The following is a 25,290-nucleotide window of genomic DNA, read 5'->3' as shown; positions in this document are numbered from 1 at the left end:
TAGTTTTTGGATATTACAATGGTATATTTATAGATCAAATAATTTTTTTTGGATAATATTGATATCACTATATATTACAACGATATATCGATATCACTGTAGAGATAGCTTTGACATGGCTCTAGGCGGTGTGCGTTCTGACATTAGAGAGAGAGAGATAAAGAAGAACAAGAAAATGCTTGGCGTCACTCGGCACTCAACTGACCCAAGGAAAAGAGAGAATAAAGAGAGCCATCTCAAAAAGCGGAGGACGGCTTCAAGAGTCCCACGAGAGACGCCGGTTGAGTAGTGTTTCTTCCGGAGCCCTTGTTTATTTAAAGGCATCTCCGGGTTACAACTTCCTCAAATCTCTCGCCGTCTCTCGCCCAAACGCACACGCAACATGGAGTCATCTCCTCATTACAACCCCCAAGAAAAGCTAACTGACGAGAAAGTCAAACGAGAAGCCATTGAGGTCATCAACAATTTACGTGATACGTGTTTTCTACCTACTGCAAAGAAGCTAAATCATGTGTGTGATTATTATTCTTTGCCGCTTTGATAGATATCTGAGGACAAGTCTAGAGCGAAAATTGATCCGGTTGCACTCGACGTCACTTGGGGCAACGATCCCCGCTACTGGTGCATCAACAAAAACAAACTGTAAGATCCTCCCTCCCTCTCCTCTTTCATTCTCATCAATGTGGAGAGACAACACAAGACTTTCATAAATATAATATGTGTGTTGTTGGAGTTTTAATAATAATAATAATAAAAAAAAACTTAATTAGAGAGAGAATTGAAGTCTAATAGAAGTAGCGTAACCTCCGTCAAGACTTACAGAATTGAACTTAAATATATGTACTCTTCAAAACAAAAGAAATAAAACTTTCTTATTTACCTCTTGCATTAAATTTACGTCACTCCTTTTTTTCCCGTCTCTTTTCTCTTATCTTGTCACGAGAACCGAACCGCAGGGGTTCGATCACCTTGCTCCAGGTATCGTGGCTCGAGGTAGTCGGCAAGCTGGACGGGAGTCGATTGGTGGCCGGCGAGAGGTACAAGGTGAAGTTCATGGTGAAGATGAGGGCAGACGCATTCGGGTGGAGCGGCTGCCCGGTGTACCTGATGGCCAAGGATGCCAGTGGAAAGTTTGTATGGAAGAAGGCGGATCTCAGCCTGCTTCCCTCTGATACAGAGCTCCCAATACCAGATATCCAGAGCCAGGTCCTCATCTTTACTGCCCCACCAGATCAGGTCGTCTTCGGCTTGTTCGAGATTTGGAGAGGTACATGGAAGGGAGGGCTCGAGATCGTTCGAGTCATCATCGACAAGGTCCCACCCGATAATTTTAAGTGATGATAATACATCGGATCTGACCGACACCTACTTCACATTGATTTCCATAAGGGTGGTTTCGTCGAGTGTCATGAAATCATTTCTCGCTGCGTACTGTGAATGACAGGACGAATACGATGTCCTTTGCTGCAAATAAAAATAACGTTAATATATACTGGATCATTATCTAACAACTTAACCTTTTTGAGGTTAATTATCATGTAATCAATGTGTGTATTTTTTTTACTTTATGGCCCCTCGAATGAATGAAAATTTTCGTCGATGCGTAACTATAACTCCTTCGTTTGCATTAATAATATAATGTTTACGCGGACTTGGTTGGTGGGATCCGAGGTAACATGAGTATGTGTATGATGATGGGTTGAACTGTGCCCGTTTATTCACTGTATCCATACGTAAATCCAATTAGCTACTTCAATATCCAAATGTATCCGGTATCCATGTTTTTAAACTATACCAGTCTTAGGTAACCCTTAATTTTCTTGCATGTTCTATGCTTTCTTGATATCAAAGATGGGGGGGGGCCGTCGCATTCACTCCACCCTTTTAGCCTCGGAAGAATCATATACTGCAACTTTGGAAGGAAGACCGAAGCAATCTACTATTCTTAAAGCAACTGCTCTTATTCGTTTCCTTGTTCTGAAGGATCAGTGTGTGTTGCTGCGACGCTGAAGTCCTATTCACCATTCACCGACGAGCAAAAGCATAAACACTTGCCGGTGAGAAGAATACCTTTGATAAAATCTCCAGATATTTCCTCCCATCAAGATTATCTTATCCAATTATAAAAGGACTACAAAATCTAACATTCTCTCACTTGGCCCATTAATTGGTAAGATATAAAAGAGATATTGAAAATCAAAATAAATAAAATAAAATTTATTTATTTTACCTAATTGGATTCCAAATAATTTTGAAAAGTATTTTATACATGACCATATTTTTTACAATAAGGCAATAACTCCAATAAACATAATAATACTATATTAAGTCCAACTATCAATGCGAGTCATAACGGTTGTATTTCATCAATGTTATACTCTCTTCTATGTACTACAACATTGTTAGTCTTTCCTAATATAGTCCATAATGACCCTTGTAATTTGTCTTGTCAAGACAATCTTGTTATTACATTCAACCATAATATGCATAAACATAAATGTAAATAGGATAGCAGAAACAGATAACTTTAATTAAGCAAGAAGAATGTCAATAATAGCATCCACATAAACATGCATTATCATATTCTTTATGACTTGCTCACTAGCCCCATTCTAAGAACATATTCCTTGAATATTTTACACTATAAAGTTTTTGTCAATGGACCAGCAATCATCATAGTGGTGCTCAAGTTCTCAATTGACACTTGCTATTTCTCGACTTTCTCTAACCATCAAGTACTTTATCTCAATGTGCTTGGAACCACTAGAGTACTTGTCATTCTTAGAGAAGAAAACTACTCCAGTGTTATCACAAAATATCTTCAGCGGCCTAGCAATTGAGTCGACCACACCAAGTCCTGAGATGAAATTTTACAGTCATAAAACTTGATTTGTGGCCTCAAAGCATGCCACAAATTCAGCTTCCATTGTTGATGATGCAATAAGCGATTACTTTGCACTTTTCCAAGAAATTGCCCCACCAACTAACATAAATATAAATCCTGAAGTGGACTTCCTACTGTCGAGGCAATTTGCAAAATCAACATCTGAATATCCTATCACTTCAAGTTGATCTGATCTCCTGTATGTGAGCATATAATCTTTCATCCCTTGCATATATCTCATTACTTTCTTTACAGCTTTCCAATGTTTTATTCCTGGATTGCTTTGCTTAGGTACCTATAATAGACTTCTAACTGTGCACTCATAAGGAATATTCTTCATTTGATTCTTTTCTAAGTCATTTCTTGGGCATTGGTTTTGATTGAATTTTTCACCTCTAGTAATAGGTACCTAAGCAAAGCTGCATATTAAATCTCTCCAAGATATGATCAATATATCCTTTCTGAAACAATCCTAATAATCCTTGAGATCTATCCCTGAATATCTCAATGCCAATAACATAGGCTGCCTCATTCATATCAACTATCTTAAAGTTCTTATTGAGAAATATCTTGATTTCGTGCAATAAACCAAGATCACTACTGGCAAGTAAAATATCATCCATATATAAGACCAATATAATAAACTTGCTCCCACTTACCTTTAGATATATACACTGATCAATAGTGTTTTCCTTAAATCCGAATGAAGTAATGATATTATGAAATTTTATATAGCATTGTCTGGAAGCTTGTTTAAGGTCATAAATGGATTTCTTAAGTTTACAAGTCCAATTTTTTTTTCCCTTTTCAATGAATCATTCAGGTTGTTCCATATATATTTCATCATCCAGATCCTCATTCAGAAATGCTGTTTTCACATCCATCTGATGCGACTCAATATCATAATGAGCTACTAATACCATGACGATTCTTAATGAGTCCTTTCTTGAAACTAGAGAAAAAGTCTCATTATAGTCAATGTCTTTCTTCTGAGAAAAACCTTTGGCCACAAGTCTGGCTTTATATCGTTCGATATTGCCTGTTGAGTCACGTTTTGTCTTAAAGACCCATTTACAACCAACTCTTTTACAATTATCGGGCAATTCAACGAGATCCCAGACATCGACCATTGATTTTAACTCTTCTTCCATTGCATCATGCTATTTTTCAAAATCGTTACTTTCTATGGTTTATGAAAACGATAAGGGATCTCTTTTTATTCTTATATCATAATCTGATTCTTGTAGATATACCACATAATCATCAGAAATGACATGTTTTCTTTTCCTTTGAAATCCAAATTTGTCAATTGTGATTGTTATTTTTGTCAATTATGATTGTTAATCATCAACGGCGACATCAATATCATGTGAGAGTTCTTCGATGTTATTTTTTGTTATTCACCCTCATCAATACTCTCATTGATTTGAGGAACAAAAATCTTTTGAATAGAAGATGATATGAGAAAATTAACTTGAATCTCCTTGATATCAAAATTAATCCTTCAAGATTTTTCACTTGATTTCGACAAGCTCTAAGAATTTTACATTACTAGATTCTACTATCCTCATCGTCTATGAACAATTTGTTTAGAGCTCATCAACAGTCTCCAAGCTTAACGACAGCAACACCTCGCTGTCTAGAGGACCTGAACTTTCACATCAGAGTAATCATTAGACCCAAACCAAGATTTTGATAATACACCTCCTGCAAGTGCATTTTGACCTAATGACACTTATGACTAAGCAAATTGAAAGATAATTTTAGAAAATGAAAGAAATAAAATCTAAATAAGTCTGCAAGAAAGGGATATCACTAAACTCAAAATACGTCCATGCATAAAATTTCAAAACAAATGCCTATTTTAACACTCTAGAACATTTTTCCTTTAGTTATTCTCAAGAAAATTATGGTTTGATTTTGATTAATAGCTGAATAATTACTAATGTAAACATCAAACGGCTTCTACTATGTACATGATTTTATTTTGATCAATAGGCGTATACTTCCTGCACATGTATCTGATAGGTAAGGTGCGTCGATACAGTAACTATTTACACTGTACATTGTTTGTTCTAGAATGTTAGCTCAAGTTTTATATACATGGCATTTTATATTACAATGCATCCATGGTTACACTGACTGCTCTGACTTCAACATGCTGTCCTTTGCTTTGAGGGTGCACAAGAACAGTAGCCTCGACCTTCTCCATTGATTGCACATTGTTACCGCAAGACACTGATAATGAGCCCACCATAGGTGGAAGATCAGCTGGTTTATTATCTTCGTCGGCGACGGTTGATATGATCTCCCATTCTTCCTTCAGAGCAGCTACCTGCATGCTTTTCTCTGTATGCCTCTCGATCTCGAATGCTGTGGGCAAAATTACATAATCATTGAGAGCATTGTAGAAAGGATCTGGCTCTCCTGCCTTCAGCCAGTGCTTCAATATTCTGAAAACATGTCGGTCGCATATTATTCCTCGATGATCAGCAGGAACTCCAACTCTTGCTGCTGCATTGAGCCCATCGGCCTGCAAGATAGCAGCACTCATGATCAGATTTTACCAAATAATCATATCTGTATTGTCACATAGTAAGCAAAAATAAGTCTGGTCCCAGTATCTGGTTTCAGCATAGTGCATCAATTTGACATTCTAGCATTTGCTTGATTTTTGCATACAAATAGGAATTCATGTCACAATGGCATTCAAAAGTTCAGTGCTCATATGACACAGAAAAATAAAATTATTATGTATAATAAGTTTATTTATGCAACTACAGTAGAAACTGGGCATTTATGCCTGCATAAAATCGTATATCTTCGTCTCCAAAGCTACCTTGCAATCATCCTGCCGTTGTTTGTATAATGTTTTATGCTATTTGCTTGTATCATATTTCATGACACAATAAAATAGTCATGCAATTTGTGATGATTATTAAAAATACAACTTGCCATACCTTTGCTGATTCGGCAGGAACTGTTCCATCACCATTAACGCAAATATACTTAGGCTGCAAATGATAAAATGAGACTTATAATGATTTTTCATACTGTTAGTTGCAGTAATATAACAAAAATTGTAAATAAGGTAGCTTAAGGAACAAATAAAACCCATATACTTCAAAAGTGTCTAAAAAGATCAACCACATGGACATGATACGAATGAGTTAGAACAGATACTCAAATAATGTGATGAATGGGTAAGATGTGTTTAAATCAAGGTAGCGGGCAATCCGCTCGATATAACGCTTGATTGCAGCGAGGCTGAGGGAGAAGCGTCAAAGAAGGAAGAAGAAGGAGAGGGCATACGAAGAACAGGGAGAAGAAAAGGGAGAATCGGGAAAACCTCGACGCGAACTTGTTTTCGTGCCCTTTCTCGATCCCAATCCGACGCCGCCCTCCCTCGACGATCTCGATCCAAGAGGTAACGGCAAGGAGAGTCATAAAGAGGAGGATTTGGAGGCACGGGGATCAAGGGAAGAGGCGGTCTCCTTCATCGCCTCATTTGTGATTATGTAGCCGTCTTCTTCGCTGCGTTCTTTGTCGAAGGCTTTAGGACTTCTGGTTGACATATACTATAGCTTTGCTCACTCAATGCCATTGTAAGTTTAATTTGTTCCAGTTGTTGTAACTCATCATGTAAATGGACTTTATGCTTAACTTTTACATATGTTATGATTTACAGTTGCACTCTCATTATCTGGCAAAAGAATTATATAATGAATGTTTTCTTTCTGGAAACATCTTTGATTTGGCATGCATCAATTATATTGCTTTCATCTGCCTGAGCACATTTCTCCTCTTTGAATCAAACAGACTCCAATATACAAGGATAACAAGTTCTATCCCATCTTGATCATGAGATTCATATAGTTGCTGGTGTAGTTTGGGTTTCTGTATTGCTATTTTGACTTCAAAATCTCACAAATTCACCTTGTCTCCATCACTTCAAAATAATTTCTTGCTCTTGTTAAAAATCAATCAGCTGGCAGTGTTGTTTCTTCATGGATAACTTCTAAGTTTTGCATTATTATTTAAATCAAGGTTTGAAATTTCGTATCGTACCAGTGTACTGAGCTTTGCTCGGTATGGTACGGTATGTTGTATCGAGCGGTATGCCAAGGCATATCGAGTGGTACGCCTAAATATATATATAATTAATATATTAAAAAAAATAAAAAATCAATATATAAAAAATATTTCAAAAAGGCGTATGTAGCCTCAACGACGATGCCTCCTCTTCTCCTTGTTGCCTCGTCTGCAACATTCGGCAAAGACGTCGAAGGCCGTAGACGTCTCTAGCTTTTGGCGAAGAACGTGGTGAAGGCCGCAGACGTTGGCTGGGTGATGCAACCACCTCTGACAGAGGTACAACCGCCTGAGCTCGGTCTCCGAGCTCTGGCTGGGCGGTGCAACCGCCCTAGTCAGGCGGTGGCACTACCTGAGCTCGGTCTTCGAGCTCTGGCAGGAGGTGCAACGCCCCTGACAGGAGGTGGCACCGCCCAGAGGCTTAGTCTTCGAGCTCTACCAGGCGGTGCAACCGCCCCAGTTCGGCGGTGCAACCGCTAGACCCCGGAATTCCGGGAATTGATAGTTTTGAGCTCAAAATTTAAATTGGGTTGGAGCCTATAAATACCCCACCCTTTCAGCAATGAAAGGGCAACAAAAAAAAACACCGAAATCCTGATCTTATTCTGTGATTTTTAGAGCTCAAAAGTATTGTAAAGGCCAAAAGTTCTTCTCCCTCTTTTCTTCCAAGTTCTGATCTTTCAAGAGAGGAGAGAAAATTCTGTAAGGGTTGTCTCCTAAGCCCGTCAAAATGAGTGAAACTGTAAAAGGGTGGTTGGCTTGGATGTGGTAGCCGTTTCTCAGGCTCCCTCTCCGGAATCGAACCCTAATTCTCCGTCACCCGTCACCACCATGGTAGGCCCCTATCCTACCATCGAAAGTTGGCAGAAATTTGAATGATGCGTCGCCGGCACGAGGGCCGTGCGATCCGTCGAGTTATCATGAATCATCGGAGCAGCGAGCAAAGCCCGCGTCAGCCTTTTATCTAATAAATGCATCCCTTCCGGAAGTCGGAGTTTGTTGCACGTATTAGCTCTAGAATTACTACGGTTATCCGAGTAGCACGTACCATCAAACAAACTATAACTGATTTAATGAGCCATTCGCAGTTTCACAGTCTGAAATAGTTCATACTTACACATGCATGGCTTAATCTTTGAGACAAGCATATGACTACTGGTAGGATCAACCAGGTAGCACGTCCTCTACAACGCCAAGCCCAACATGCCGACCCATTACCACAAGGGAAAGGGGGGCAACGATGGGAAGGCCGTCATCCGTCAAAGGGCGACTAAGAAAGCCAACCGATCATGTGCCAAGAGTCCGAAGACCCATGGTACATTCTTATCCACTGCATCCAAGAGCACTCACGTGAACACTGGAGCCACTCGAAACGAGAGGTCTGAGACATGCCATCGTTCGAGGAGACACAAGGTGCACGGACATCGACACTCCTCACGGATAAGTATTGGTAAATGGCTATGAATGGACAAATTTGCTGAACACATAATGATGGATGAAGATCAGCATCATGAGGATGAGCACAGCATATTAATTATGTGAAATCCAAGTTAAAAGAGATGAATGTGAAGTAACCAGCAGGGTAGAGAAAGGCAGCATATTCATAGCAGCAGACGATGCTGTTAGAATACAACACAATGTAGAATCGTAGATGACCATCTTTATTACAAGAAATTGACAAGCGCATGACAAACATATTCTACTAAAATGTTTCAAACTTGACAGAGGAATGACAAACATATCAAGGGGAGGAAAGCTGAAATAAAATGGATATGTGAAAGGGGTAAAACCTAATGATCCAATGATTGTTATTCCTAAGAGGTATACATTAACAGTGACCTCAAAATAAGGTTAGTCGGAAAGCATTTTAAGAATTAAAGTGAACCATTGAGTTGTAAAGACATTTACACACGATAATACAGAGTGTCCAAATTTAAGGGAATGAAAGGCACATATAGCTAGCCCAAGATAAGGTTTCACAAAACAGGACCTTAAAGCTAATAAATGTGTCTACAGTATAGGATATTCTATGAAGCTGAAGGACAAGTCTAAATGATTTTAGCCACATATTTATTGGCTGAAGTGAGTATCATAACTGTCATCTATTTTATCGAGCTGCAAGCATTATAGCAGATATTTACATAGGGACTTCTTTCTATTTTACTTTCTTTTTTGTTTTTGCTTTTTTTATAAACGATTCGACTTGCAGTTGGTGATAATATATGAATCACCACCAAGGACTAGCAAATTCCTCACCCAAGAACTTTCTCATGCACAAGTCATTTGAAACTAAACATACACCTTATATGGGTCTTGATATACTCTCATCCTCTTAAGCCTGGTTTATTTTCAAAAGAAAGTAAAGTCACAAACATCATTATTAGTGCAAGGTCATCTTCAAAATTCTGTTGCTATAACTCATGATGAAACAGAAATTGTAACTTTTAGTTCCTAGATTCTACAAGTAGTTGAGATCTTTACATGAACACATTAATTTTGGACTAAACATGTCACGACTTGGCCCGAGGGAAAACTGACCCATTAATTCGATCAATTTAAACAACTGGCCCAAAAATACTTAAACTCAAATTAGTAGTAGGTTCATTTAGTCCTATACACAATCACACACTTATTCTCCAACTTCCAGTGCAGGACTAGATGGGGATGTCATAACTTTAACATCCTTGTCAAAGCCCAAGGTCCAACTCATAACTTGAAATTATAATTATTACATGGTTCATAAGGTGGCGGGTTCACCTCATGATATGCCACCTCCAGCCCCACCATCAAGAGCTATTTCCTAGTAGGGTAAATCCGATATGATACTATTTGTCATAATCCAACCCAATGAGAAACCAACCCATAACTTGATGAACCTAAACCATGCAAATGCTTAACCTCCGATTAACAACAATAAGCTCATCTAGCCCTATATACAATCACATCCATCCTCCCACTTCCAATGTGGGACTAGATTCGGGTGCCAGGAAACGTATTATCAAAAGATGCCATGCAAGCAAAATCTATTAAACATGGATACTTTGAATTGCTTGCCATATCCATGTTTGCAACAAATATTTGTTAAATACAAAAATTATAGGATACTTTTGGATAGTATCAAATACTTTTTGACATACGTACTTATGTTCTAGTGAAATAGCTAAGTGATACATCAAGGGCACTTCATTCATGGATGTAATATGGGAAAAGCTTAACTGTTCTTGAATGATTATCTTGTGATCAGTCAAAACGATTATATAACAAATTTATGTAATACTAGATTGAAATAATCGAACATCATATATGATTAATGAAATTAAAATAATGCTCTTGATTCATTTACGTTATTATTATCAACGTACTGCATCAATATCCATGCAACTGGATCAGCATGCAGGAGAAGCTTTTCAGTCAGTTAAGTGTTTCAGCCAAACTAGACAAAATGGCTATGTTTTCAGTCAAAACATACAAAAATCTCACTGGTAATGATTTAGTCACTGAATTGATCTAATCCTTCTATGTTGGCTCACTGTGCAACATGGGCAAAATGGTGATGCCCATACCCTCTGTTTGCTCAGTCTTCCTCCATAGTTCACAATATCTGTGCTCAGACTCTCATGTAGACTCCAAGAATCTCATCTCCAAATTCAATTTTCTTTTCTACCAAACTTGCATAAGCTGCTACCAACAATATCTAATTCCACATGTTAATTGCATAGACCCCTGTTGTAATTTCATTAATTTCAAAATACTCTAGTTATTTTGTACAGCATATCTTATTTAAAATTGTGCATCATTGTTGAAATTTTTTTTATCACTTAAAAACATTTGTCCTCAATTTCATGAAGCAAAAAAAATTAGTTACTCTGCACAAACTATTGACAACCTCATGGTTATTGATTTCAGGTTAAATTGTGAATTAACATTCCGTAAGAGAAAATAACCTGTGCTGAAACAAGTTGCTCTGTGTCTGAAATTGGTGATTCCTGATTCCCATAACTGCAAGCAGAGCATAATATCAGTAACTTAAAGATGATGGTTAAGAAAACACACTTCCAGAATTTCCCATAAAAGTAGCTCCTGTGGCAGCAAGCTTATACTATTGTTGTAAGCATTGAGTATATGGTTATTATATACTGCCAATCTGCCATAATATCCAGAAAAAGACTAACTTCAATATTGTTTTACAGAAAAGAAACATAGAATATGTATTTTGTTTTTTTCACTGATTTTTATGCATATATAATCAAGATTGAGCATGATTTGTCTTAACACTATTATATATTTACTTAGATGAGTCTCGATTTAGCCTCATTATATATTCACTTAAAATTCAGCTCAATTCTGAAAATAGTTATGGTTATAACCTATGTCAAGCCTTTGTTCCTCAAAATTGCTTCTTACAAAGCTTAATTAGTTACTCAATCAGTCTCAATTGCAAGATGAATATCTGAAACAGGAGAATAATTCCAGGTCTAACAATTTCAAACACAACAAGAGAATAATTCTGGGGCTCTGTTGAGCATGCTAAGACCCTTGGTTTAGGATCTTATGTCTAGTACATGCAACTAGATGGTACATATTTCAATTCCCAAGTTGGACTGTGACAAGTAGAAATTATAATTAGCAAAATCTAAAAACCAATCAATTAGGCTGGCAAAGTTAAGTTGTATATCCAAAATACAAACCCTAAAACTTGAAACAAGAAGTCTAAACAACATGCGAAAAATCAAGGAATGTTAACAGGATATGAGAGAGCATACCAGATGCTATGTGGTGTGTCATTATGAATCCCATATATATTGTAAAATTTTACTGCTTCCGGAAGCTTAGCACGAGATAAAATTTCATGAGTTTCATTGGCCCATTTCAGAATTTCTAAATTCAACGGTAAAGGAACCTGCATGCTTCCATAAGCAACCTGCTAAACCCAAGGTCAAAATCAGAATCTATAAGTGAATAAAGAAAGAACCTAATTACTCATATAAATGTCACTGACTTTGTATGGTATCGTAGAATTATTTTCTAGACTAGAAGTTATAAATTTCTTCTTACATCTATAACTTTGTGAAATAAATTTATCTTTCTATAAAATCAGTTAACATCTGTTATTTAATTAAACTAGAAGCTTATTATAAGTTTTCTTGTTTGGTTCAGTTTGTTAACAAAGAGAAGAGAATCTCTACCGAGTTAATTGCAACTTACTCTCTGGCGGTTTCATATTTCACATTCTTTTCAATTTTTTTCTTCATTAGGTAATGGTAAAAGAAAGAAATTTTATTTAAAGGGCTCAAAGAGAAATCAATTGTGCCCGGTTCTCTTCACCTCTTTCTAATTTTCTCCCACTTGTTGCATTAAAACAGGAGAATCCAATTCTCTCCATCCAATAAAGCTGTGAAGGAATTTAGTTGACAGGTACTGCATCATAATCTGAGCGATCAGTCATGCCTTACCGTATTTTTTGCAAGAGCCTCGTTCATCAAAGTTATAGCTTCTAGAGGCTCATATGACTCCAGCAGAATACTGGATTTTCCAGAACCATCATGCTTCTGTCTCCACATTTGCAAAAGAGGAACATCTTCCCAACAAAAGTTGGGACAGGCCATCAACTCATAAATGGATGGGCATTCAATAAGCTGAAACAGAAGGCACATTAGCTCATAAAATCCAACCTAACTTCTCAAATCTACTTAAAATTAGTTTGTAGTACAGGAGAATAACATAACATATGATTGCATTCATACAGACTTACACCTAATGATTTATACATTATCTACCTACAATATACTAGAAAAGTACAATGAATAATAAAATCAAGACTAAAAACCAAGAATAACATCCCAACAAAACTGATCAGATAATATTAAAAGTAAAACTACAGGAGAAGACCATATAGATGATATAGAGTGAAAAGACCATTTATATCAATATTTGATAATAATAATAATAATAATTTACAAACAAAAAGCAATTCAACCACTATCAGTAGCAAATGAAAAAATGAACTTTTGCAGCGGGTGCTGTTTCTATGCATTTCAATTTCGCATCTCGAATTATGGTGAAAATTTATATACATATGCACAAATGCTGCATCTCAAGCCAAGAATAGTTGCACAACACTTTTTATTTCTTTCTCCAATAAAATGCTGAGTCCGGCAGAACTGAAGGGTATACAATGAAGGTATTGTCTTTGTTCTAATTGACAATAAGAATAAGAGAATCATGATCAATGATCTCGGTTAGAATGCTTTTATGATTCTTAATTTTGTAAATTATGAACGTATAAGTTACAAAATTCAATTATTTTCATAAGATGATTTTTAGTCCTACTCTGATGTCACACTGAGTCCTAATTCAGCTACAGTATGGTCTGTAGAGGTTGTATGGACATTGTGATTCAAAATATAGGAATCACACACAATTGTTAAAAGATTAAAAGGAATTATAGGTGCCGATATACTTCTTGTCTGGTGAAAACCAGGTACAGTGACCTTACTGGGCAAAACAGTCCTACAGTAGACTTGACAAAACAAAATCATCCACTGCACATACTGATCAGTTTTCAGCTGCTAAATACCGATCCATAACAACCAGTTCAGATGATATTTTAAACCTTAGTCTCTACCATCAGTTTTTAAACTTTATCCAACTAATATTAATTGACACTGATCCTTGTACAGATTTTTAATCTTATACCATAATGCCAACATAATACAACTCAGTCAAGGCTGCATCGTCCAACAGATGCAGCACAATGTTCACTGCTACATTGTAAAACTAAATGACCAGCAAAGAAAGACCAAACTGCCTTTTTTGAATGCACATACTGTTAGGCATTTAATTCTGACTTTTAGGTTCAATTGGCATCCAAATTTGATTTAATTAGCCAAAGGTTTCGTTAAAAATCACGTATTAAAGGAGAAGCTAAATTGTCCTTTAAGCAATAAAAATTCATAATTACAGAGAGAACATACCAGAGAGATGTTGCCTCTAATCAACTATTCAAATATAAATGATGATAAACTAATCCAAGGAACAAAGACGAGGCAGAGTTAAATGATTAAAGGAATAAAGAAATGGAGTGGGAAAATATACCAGTTGTTGCATGCTCCATTTGGTGATGAAAAAGTTTCCCTCCCACCCTTCCACGAAGGACATACCATTCAAGAGACCAGTTGTTATATATCCAGGTGCACCTGTCCATACAATAAATGAAGTATACCTAAATATACTCATAAATTTGTGCAACAATGATGTCGATTAAACAAAAGCTGTTAGTGCCTTGATCAATAAGGCATGAGGAACTCCTTAAACCAAGTAACATGATAGTTCTGATGAAATGAAAAATATGCTGGAAAGAGTTGTATTACTAGAGTTTCATTCTTGAAAGAGCATAAGATAGTCCGCTACATTATGTTTACAACTAGATGAAAGCTTCTTTTCAAAGAATCTGATAATCGTGCAAGTTACATGAGCATTGGGTTCTTGTCATGTCAGACATTATAACACTCTGACATCATAACAACCACAGTAAGAATATTCTCTAAATAATTTTGGTTGCATAGTGTAATTTATTTTAACCTAGAACAGTGCCACAGACAGAAGTTCTCATTGAACTCACAACAATTTTTAATCATTTACCCTTTTGTCCATATTATAAGGACTAAATTAGATATTTTATGTCACTGCAACAGAACTCAAAAGCTATCCAGCACTTGCGGTGAAAAAAGATGATCATTTTAGGACTAATGACAAAAGGGCAGCCACCATCATACGCAATAAATATAGCTGGTTTCCCAAAGTTTAAATATGATTCACAGTGAACATATCAAGTTTTTGGGATACATCACATCCCTTCGTTTTTGAGGCACCTCCCTTGCTTAAAATCTTGAATATCCCTTTGAGGTAAGGATAATACATGAACACAATCTTTTTCCAACCATAGATGAGATCTTAAAATTGTGTTCCTTGCACAAAGTCTCCAATCTAATCAGATCCACTTTTGTCAATAATCATATTGGATATGATTGGTTTACATCTCAAATAGAACTACAACAGATTATAAACAAACGAAAATTAAGGAATGCACCAATACTCTTAGTGATACTCTGCCACTTACAAGCACTAACTCATCTATTCCATAAGAAAATCATCAGATATCACCAGCATAGGGCAATTATTATAATACAAATAGCCTAAAAACCCAATAACTTGCAGTTCCAAGCCCTAACAACAATCCGTGATGCATACATCCAAGTTATATCCACACAGAAATGCACCATCATTATGTCTTTCTGACCATTGTGGTATCACAATTTCTTCAACTTAAATCCCTATCATACTAGGAATACTGTAATACATATTGCATAACATATAACCCAAAAATCCTCTTTTCAAATTCCAACGTGTGACATCCAAAAGAACAAACCCTACACATGTTGCTCGTCTCAGGATGCATTAGTCTACACGAAGGGGTCCATATGGCAGTTAAGCTACCATTTCTCAAGGTCTAGGTAATTTATCAACCAGAAAACGCTTTGGAGAGGATCTTACCAACGAATCATTCATATGGACAATCATTATTTCCTCATCTCTTGACATAAGACTACTAGAATTTTCTTTGCTTTCTATTTAGTCTGATGTTCAAGTTCACACTATTTCAGTCAAGGCATCTACAGGTTCAGTTTGCCTTGGGACTCGCAAATTCAACAAGAAAAGGTACTAAAATAACTTCTTAACTGAAGGCTAAATCTTAGGACTCTGGTCATTTCCAAGGCAATCCGTTGACAGGAACTTGAAGAAATCAACAATGAGATCCATAACACTGAAGGGAGTCAACGAGAATCAACCAGCATTTGACATCATTTTTCAATAAAGTAGTTGTTAGGTTAAGGATCATGCCTATCAGGTTATACTTGCACTTCTTATAGCTGCTCTGCTGCAAATTCAGACTAAAAACAATGCAGCCACAAAATTTATATTAGAACATAATAGATCAGAATATGGGAAATTCTTCACAGGCCTTATCATGTCCATGCCTCATTTATACAGGCCCAAAACACAAGAAGAATAATGACACAACATGTGGTAATAACTTCCTGAAGGAGGTAAAGGAAAGGGTCCAGCATCTTTGCTAAACTATCTAAAGAGGAAGATGTCCAAGGTTTGCTCTCACCATTTTACTAGGATCTCCTGTATAGGATGGGTCATTGCATGCGACATAATTATCTAAGCATCCAACAAGAAGAAAGCACCAAGTATTATTTACTTTCAAATCCTATGCTACTAAAAACTCAAGATATGAGCAGTAGAGATAATCATTCAAGTAATAAAATACAAAAATATAGTGCTTGGCCATGACAGAATACTCAAATTGTCTTGCAAGTTTGAAGTCTTTTCTGAACTACACTTTTCCTTTATACAGGAAACATGAACAAGGAGCAATTAGAAAAGATATCTTCTCACGTATTAACGATAAAGCAAATCTAACTAGAAAAGGTTAAATAGTTGGTCAAATAGATACTTCAAGAAGAAAAACAGTCATCATTCTCAATAACTACTAGTTCCTTTATCGCAGATAACCTCAAATGGTACACTTCAACTTCCACAAATAGTCTAGTTTCTAATGTAAGCACTAAGACCACAGAGTTCAGAATTCATCTATGTTTTCCCAGTCAAAGTAAAGCAGAATTTACAAATATGCTAAGGAATTGTACCTTGAAATGGTGCAGCAATTGCAATCCAGCTCTTCACATATTTCTCAAAAATCTAAGAAATGTCACATAATTGTAATTTGTAAATAATAGAATCTCTAAATAATTGCCACAAAGAGTAAAGGGGAAAAAGCTTATTTGCACAATAGAAGAATTACAAGGACTGTTGGCTTAATAGCAAAGAGTATTCTTACATCACTGTGAAGGCACATGAAACACTTCACAAGCAGCCCTCCCATTGAGTGGGTTATAATATTCATCTTCTTTCCACCGGATGACACACATACCGATTCTAGCTTTGCAGATAACCTATCTAGAGTTTCTTGAAGCCTGAAAGAAAAGTATGTGAAAATGTTAATAGCTATAATCCCCATAGTAGAATCAAGTAAATCAAATTTCCAAGATAAAATGGCAATTATTAGATCAGATTTTTTTTCCTTGGAAAGCTATCATGCTGGTGAAGTGATTTATTTTCATTGTTTCCAGTGCATCCCATAACTAAAGTTAGTTGGGTTTCCTCATATTTGGTATTGGGTAAACACTTTCTTTTTGTGAAACAGCCCATAGAGCCCAGAAATATGAGCAGTACTTATGTAATCACAATTCTTTTTTGCCTCCTGGTAGATATGACACGGATGGAGTTATTATACATGGCATTTCCAACCTTTCAAATTTATGATTAGGATGCTCCAAGACTATTAAATTTCTTATCAATAACCATAAGTATACTGCAGCCTGGTCGAACTTAAGAAACAAAAGAGTCTCTACTAAAATGTTCTTTGCAACCAGGACTATGATTTGAAAGTCAGGATCCTGACTTATATGACACACTGTTCAATTAGTGGGTACCTGTGCTGATGAAGAAAACATATCCTCATTATCTTGATCAAGTTCCAAGAAGCAAGAAAGGAAGAATACATAAGCAAGAATGAAAAAGACTAAAGCAAGTGATAGTGGAGCAGAACCATGAGAACATGCCAAAAAGAACAGTAAAGGTTGCAAACTAAAGATAAGAGGAAGCAAGATAAATAGGCATCCGTATAATGATGGTACAAAAGGAAAAATTTTGAAACCAAGAGGAAAAAATGGCCAATATCGGGCAATAACTAAGAGAAGGTGTTGCACAGAAAAATTGAAGAATGGAAGGTTTGGCAAGTCAAATGGTACATGATGCTTTGTCTTCTTTGGACAGCTGACATAAAGATCAGAAAGAAAGGAGTTGAATCTGAACATAATCTGGAGTGTGCCAGAATTGCCTCTAGGATGACCCCTCCAAACAAAACCACCTTCAACGTTCAACTTACATCAGGAGGAACCTAAATTTAGCCAAGGCAAGGAAAAAGTGGAACATAACTAGGAATCATGGAAAGGGCTATACTTAAGAGGGAGGGAAGATGTCTGCTAATGGAAATGAGGTTTCAAGCAACTTTCATCGACGAGATGTCCCCGTCGATGAAGACCTAGATAAAGTATAGCAAGATCAGTGGATGACCTTTCACACAAGGGAGGTAGGGATGATTAAGCTATAAAACAAAAGCATAATTCTCCTCATTCACTAGGTCCCTAGCAAATTGTGTCCCATACTGAGGATGCCCAAAAGTGACATGAACCTTCTTCATGCACTTATGACAAGAAAAGGCACCAAGACCCAAGCATTTACAGTAAACATTATATGAGGGTTGTATGCAGCAAAAGATTAAGTTTATCATAATCTCAAAGGATATGACTAAAACAAGAATTGATCCTATTAAGCCTCTTTGAGACCTTATTCCATTATTTATCACATCGACATGACATAAGGATGAGGGATTTCGTCATTATTTAATAATGATACTGTTATTCAAATCCCATCTCTATGTTCGGATTGATGGAAGAGCTATTTTGCATCCCTATTCCCTCGTCACAGAACAAAATGCATATTACATACTACTAGCAAAGACCAAGAAATATAATCTCGAGCACTTACAAAACAATTTACTCAATCATAGTAATATTCACAAAAAAATATTTCAGGTAAGCAGCTGCTATCATGGTTTAGTATAGCCATTGTATTACATTCATAGAAGATGCTACAGCAACATGATGGGTGAATAATTTTCTAAATTGCTTGTGGTGGATTATATGGTAGACAAAATAAACAAGGTTTTAAGAAACAGCCAATGCAAAGTCTCGGTCAGCTTATGGATGGTACAATACCTGGACACGATACAGTATCCTTCAGTTGCTGATGGTAAAAAAAAAAATGAAGCAATGATATATGTCAGTCAAACTGGTAGATTGTTAGTGGGGCATACCAGTCTTCATGGATCATATTTGACCCCATGCATATAACTGCTATTTCAATTACAATATAGTTCTAACCCCATTTTATTCACTGAAATGATTTGGAACAACTTGACGACTTTGGGTCTTGGATTTCCCCTAATTCAATACTATTGCTTGAGAAATTAAAGAAAATAGATATAGCAGTCCTATAACATAATGTGAATATAATGTGATTGTCCACATCTGTATCACCATTTAATGTCATCTATTATCATTGATGTTTCGCATAAGATTCAATCTTTTTTTTTTCCTCATGTGATGTGTGAAATAGTGGCGTGATGGGATAATTAAACTATTAACTTTGTTTGGCCTAAATCACTAGCCAAAATGCTTTATCTGAAGTTGACAGTACTACACCCATCAGACACTTATAAGCTAATCTTATTATTGTCTACTTCCGATGTGGGATTAATCAAGGTGTTACAAACTATCCAACTTAAGGATTTAGCGTCCTCGTCAAAGCCTGGTACAACCCAGATCAAACCCTAGCATAGTGCATGAGTTATAGCCCAATAGTGGCTCCACACCATGACTTGTCCATGCCCCTCGCCACGCCCAACACTAGGTTAGCTTTAATACCAATTGTCACGATCCGACCTGATAGGATAACTAGTCTATTAACTTCGTTTGGCCCAAACCACTGGCCAAGATGCTTAGGCTGAAATTGACAGTAGTACACTCATCAGACGCTTATAAGCTCATTTTTGTCTTACCCACTTTCGATGTAAGACTAATCAAGGTGTTGCATAGGTTTTTTAAATTTTATTGTAAAAAGAAGCTCTTCGTTAAAGACTACAAATATTGATCGATCACTATTTAATGTCTTAGTCATTATGCTATCCACATAAACTCACTATTGTTATCTATTTCATTTTACTGGTGCCATAAACAAATACATTCAATAACTAAGAAAATCTATTGCGAGTGAATACAGGAAAAACTACAGAGTTTCCATGTCTTATATTGCTGCATAATGAATATCATAGAAGTAAAGATTATACAACATGCAAACAACACCTAAACCATGTAGTAACCTAGTGTAAATTCCCATTTAACTTTCCATGTGGACATGCATGAATACATACATGCATATGCTAATGTCTATGCATACATATATAAGTTTGTAACTATGTGCTTCTATATTTACAAATATACTTTTGTATACTTTACATAGGTATATATATACAAATATGCATGTAGGTGCAGAAGCATATACTTACGTATGTATATGTCAATAGATATATGAAGTCAAGTCTGATATATAGAAATCAGCAAATACATTTTCACGAGAATGTTCCAAGAGAACTTCAGAATATAAATGGAAAAACACACTTAAGGCAAGTTGTTTGTAAAGCAATTTCTGAGTCACTTGTGAATGGAAAAGCATATTTGAGAAGGGTTGTTTAAAAAGCAACTTCTGCGTGGCTGACCTATTACTCTGTCGAAAATCATATCCAAACCCAAAAAGGGTTGTGCCCTCTTGGTAACCCCACGTTATCATCTGCTCTATCATGTCATGATAATAGCAAACCCCATCCCGTCCCACAATCTACAATACATAAAAAATTTAAATTGATTACACAACCAGAACAACATATATATATATATATATAGGGAGGAGAAAGGAAGCTGATGTCACATTCTCAGCTTATAGCTTATGAAATAAAAGCTGCAAGTCTTAAAGAAGAGACACTCAAATACCATGTCTGGGTCCAAACAATCAATTGCATATAGTCCATATCTATCTTCAGGAACCATAATTCTTGATTTTTCATCAAGTGAAATTGTCTTCCCTGCACATTGGAAATCAATTACATATTGCTTAGTTCACCAGTAAAAAAATGTGCTTGTAATAACTAGAAATGATTGTGTTTATGTTGCAAGTTTTAACCATTGTAATGCCTAAAACGATATTGATTCAGCTCCACAAAGGACACCAGAATAAGATTCAAGCTGCATATAGCCAGAGAATTACTTGGTCCACCCTAACAAAGTCTATCATAGCTGGATCATACCATGCCAAGCAAGATAATGTATGTGCATGGATGAACACCTGCAGATAGACAAAATTTGTACAAAATCTGTACAACTACATTATAGATGGCTTCTGTAGTCAGAAAAATATGGTAAAGCACAACTAATAGGAAGAGAACATGGCATTTTTCCTCCAGTTGCACCTGTAAAGAGTAGTAGCCCACAAACTGGGTGGACCGTACGATCTGAAACTTACCAGCTTGCTTCAAAAGTGGCATGCAGATTGCCTCCTACTATCAGATTCAGACTGAGGCTCACCATCCAATTTGGATCAAAAACTGTAAGCCAGTTTTAATTATTAAAGAGAACAGGTACCTGATGGTGAGCCTACCAACTAGAACCCATGTCTTTTAAAAAATATATTTATTTCAACTTTTGATAGCTTTTTTTTTCTTGTTTCCTCCCTCCCTCCTCCCTATCACCCTTCCTTTCTTTGATATGCTCTCCCCTCCAAACTTGACCACTTGCTAGTATCATGCTCAGCATGGACTGGTGATGCTAAAAATGTTAAGTTCCAATACATGTAGAACATCACACTGTCTTCCCAAACTGGCTTAGTCATGCCGCATGAAGTACCAAGATAACTAAAGAAATTTAAAAAGGTAGTTGTTACCCGGAAAAGAAAAGAAACTAAACAAGCAACATCATTGTGCATATTCTTTTAACTTTTTATTGTTTTTGACAGTGCCTTGATGAGGTAACAATGTCACTTTCTAAAATATTGGATGAATAAAAATGGATATGCCATCATATTATTTGCATTAAAATATTGGATAACTAAAAACAAATGATCAACATAATTTTCCAGCATTTAGAAACTTTAGAACTTTCTTATTTCAAATTACTGCATTCAAAAACAGAAAAATTCCCAATGATTCTAGCATCATGACCAAGGCCTATATTTCTGGACTTCAATTCAAGCAAATAAAACATAGAAAACATCTGCAAATTTTACTTTCCATCATCACTCTTAGTCCTTGACTCCTTGATACTCAACTTATTCACATTGTTTTAAGCAAGCTTGGTTCTCATGGTTCCTCGAAGAACTAGTCATCAATTTACTAAAATTAGCATGAGAAATAATTCAAGAAATACCAAACAACTACCAGGTCTTTTAACATGTAGGAGAACATTTTCAACCTAACCAGATAGCAAACTCACAATAAAGAGATTTTCTGTGAGTAAAAGATTCAGAATTGAACCACATGAAGTAAGAGAAAGAAAATTTCCCCCTTCATATCATAGGTGTCCAAGAAAACAATAATAATTCTAGAAATGCATTCCAAGCTGCCTGAACAAATCACTTTTTCAAAATCAATTTAGCAGTTTTCAGTGAGAGTATAGCAACAGGTCTTATGTCCTCCGCAACATACAAGTTGGCAAAACTATGAAAACAACTAGCTTATCCTTCTCCTTTTTATTTGGATAATTGGAGATTGGTAAAGCCAAGTACATAAATTAATTTGACCAAAACGAAACTACTAATGTATTTATTCTTCGTCAAAGTAATGTTCTCTATACATTTTAGGGTTTGTCAATCATGTCTTGAATTATCAAACTTAAAGAAAACAAGAACAAAGACCTCTCGGACCATAAGATTACTACAGTTGCGATCTTAATCGAGAGATGGGGAGAGCAAAACTTTACCAGTGGCGGGATCAAATTGCGACCAGACCTTCGCCCGGAACTCATGATCGGAACCAAGAATCCGCACCCACACCCGTTCCTCCTTACCATTATCATCAACGGCGTTCAGTATCGACCCGGCGATCCCGGGAACCAGCAGCACGGGATCAAGATTAGGGTCCACGAGCGGCTGCTGCTTCTTGACCAACCTCAAGCACAACTCAATCGACCGTATCAGGTCCTCCAGCACCGCCATCCGCGGAGAGACCAGACGAACCAGATCAACCTGAAAGGAGGGCGAGAACCCAAGAGGAAATCAATCGATCTGGAAGAGCTAATCCAGAACGGGGGATCGATCTGGTAGCGCTAACAAGAGGTCGGAGTCGATTTCCCAAAAATCCGGGCTGTGAAATGGGGGTGATGTTAGGGTTTCGTGAAAGGGTAGAGATGGGGGAGACGGGGAGGAAGGACTGCAGCAATAAAGGCTTCGTTCTCCCTCCCGGTGAGAGGGCGAAGGAAGAAAGGGGTCGCGTGATTATCAATTTATCGACTTATCGATTTGATCTGAGCCGTTGGATCGGTGGCCGTCGGTTAGTCCTCGTTGATTAAGATCGTTATACGGTCCCCTAAACAACGGTCCTAATCCGAGAGGTGCGGGAACCTTCAGTATCTTCACCGAAAAGGGAAACGATAAACAGGGGGGCCAGATGGGTGATAGGGAGGTGACCGTAGACAACTTTGGTCACGCCAACGATTGGTTTAGGATGCGTCGGGAGATACCAAGAGAGGGACGTACGGTGAAATAATCGTACGGAATGAATATAGTGTCTAAATAAGAATGAATAGATGTTATGAATGAATGGTCTTTTGCGCAATCTTTATGTAAGGATGCTTAATTATAGAGATGTTTGAAAGTTAAATTAAGCTGATTACCGATTATATCTAAATAATTAATTAAAATTCAACCGTATATCCATTAATTTTTTTATAAAAAAAGTGACGAATTCCCTTAAAATATGTTGTTGTTCGATTTACCATAATTTGACGAATAAAATAATGTCATCATCTAATCATAATTAAATTGTGATAGTATTTAGTATTTCTGTCATTATCAATTATCCATTTAGGTTTAGCATTGACCTACCATTTTATATGTATTTATTTAATTAAAGCTTAAAGATGTTATTGAATACGGAACTCTTCACCGTTGGATAAGTCATATGGAATCCTTGTTTTTCAGGGAAAAAATTTGTTTAAGAATTTTAGAATAATTTTCTTGTAGATTACCTAAACATTGCCGATTCTATGAGGATTACTAAGATTTTAGATATTATTTGCATAACAGATTCTGGATTATTAGTGATATTCAAAGTAACACTAATTAAGTCTTTAACCTCTCTAATTCGGTCTAAGATTTTTGAACTATAAATAATGGTTTGCTATGTGTCGCTTTCCCTTTACCAATCAACTCCAAAGGACAACGATCAAAGAAAACAAAACGAAGTTGGGAAACAGTTGAATGTCCAAATAAACTTACCTAATTAGTATTGACCAAAGCAATATCAATCTTACCTTAACCCTAGTAAGTCCTTTTCTATTATTATTCCAAATATAAGGTTCAACACTAAACTCTAAATCAAGCACTCTAGTAGAATTAACAAAGTTTCTAATATAAGTAATTAAAGAATTTGATTATCCACTATAGTGCTTCATATCATATTATATTGGACTTTCAAATTTGTTCATTCACTCCGACAATGATAATAATATTCTTATCACTTGTATACCACTAAATTCAAATACAATCAAAATATTTTTTTTAGACTTATTTTTTTTAACAGACCTAAGCATAAGAACATCTTTGTTCTTAAATCGGAATAAATATAACATATATAAATAACTATCATTATCAGTTTCATAACGATTGCATGGCTTATCAAAGCTTAGTAACATATTAAATTTATTATACACTTCAGCATCCTATGGGCGTATCATTCTTATTCAGAAATAAAAGTTTCGATCATCTTAAGATGGTCACAAATAATCCATTGTCTACATACAAGCAATTCTTCTCATCTCTATGAGTTTTGCATAACTATTTCAGTCCCCAAACAATCCATCCCTACTTGCATGGTCTCATCATTTACCAAGCGTCTTGTTTACCTTGTGCACCATCAATTTTAGTTACCAATGTCAAGCCGTAGATCGAACTCAACCATCCTAATTTTTGCAAACTATGCATTCTACCCAACTCATTTGTGGTGCCTCTCGTGTGAATGGTTGGTCATTCATTTAAATGTCAATGTTGGATGTCTACTCCTCTAAGTGACTCCTTTCCATATATTTTTACTCTCGTTTCTCTCAAATGATTATACATGTTGTATGCCCTTGACGTAGCCTCGCTATGTTCCTTATTTTTGTATGCTAAGTATTTTTAAATATGCTTGTCCTACTCTGAAAACCATCTATAATGGACTAAGTTGATTTTGTTTAAGTCATATAGCATCCCCTTGTGTGTCTATTTATAAAGGATTAATCTCTCCAAAACCTCTCATGATATCTTAAAGACATAAAAAAAATATGGGTTAGAAGAAACATTTAACTTGGAATCTTACA

The 25,290-nt window shown here is 36.3% G+C and overlaps 2 protein-coding genes across 2 annotated transcripts; one reads left to right on the top strand and one right to left on the bottom strand.

Annotated features, from left to right (window-relative positions):
* The first annotated feature begins 298 nt into the window (after positions 1-298).
* On the top strand, positions 299-1,490 carry LOC135627195 (protein PHLOEM PROTEIN 2-LIKE A9-like). Its single transcript, XM_065133194.1, has 3 exons — positions 299-454; positions 545-642; positions 957-1,490. Exons 1-3 carry the CDS (start codon positions 383-385, stop codon positions 1,336-1,338), a joined length of 552 nt encoding a protein of 183 aa, XP_064989266.1. The 5' UTR covers positions 299-382; the 3' UTR covers positions 1,339-1,490.
* A 3,342-nt stretch (positions 1,491-4,832) lies between these two features.
* LOC103971400 (lecithin-cholesterol acyltransferase-like 4) lies at positions 4,833-23,196 on the bottom strand. Its single transcript, XM_065131631.1, has 11 exons — positions 22,696-23,196; positions 20,716-20,807; positions 20,445-20,563; positions 16,884-17,019; positions 16,693-16,744; positions 14,072-14,172; positions 12,430-12,612; positions 11,740-11,897; positions 10,921-10,975; positions 5,845-5,898; positions 4,833-5,417 (listed from the first exon to the last, which is right to left on the bottom strand). Exons 1-11 carry the CDS (start codon positions 22,928-22,930, stop codon positions 5,001-5,003), a joined length of 1,602 nt encoding a protein of 533 aa, XP_064987703.1. The 5' UTR covers positions 22,931-23,196; the 3' UTR covers positions 4,833-5,000.
* Positions 23,197-25,290: the final 2,094 nt, after the last annotated feature.

Source organism: Musa acuminata, chromosome BXJ2-11 (assembly GCF_036884655.1).
Source record: "Musa acuminata AAA Group cultivar baxijiao chromosome BXJ2-11, Cavendish_Baxijiao_AAA, whole genome shotgun sequence".
NCBI lineage: Eukaryota > Viridiplantae > Streptophyta > Magnoliopsida > Zingiberales > Musaceae > Musa > Musa acuminata.
This window is presented reverse-complemented; position numbering and strand designations above follow the sequence as displayed.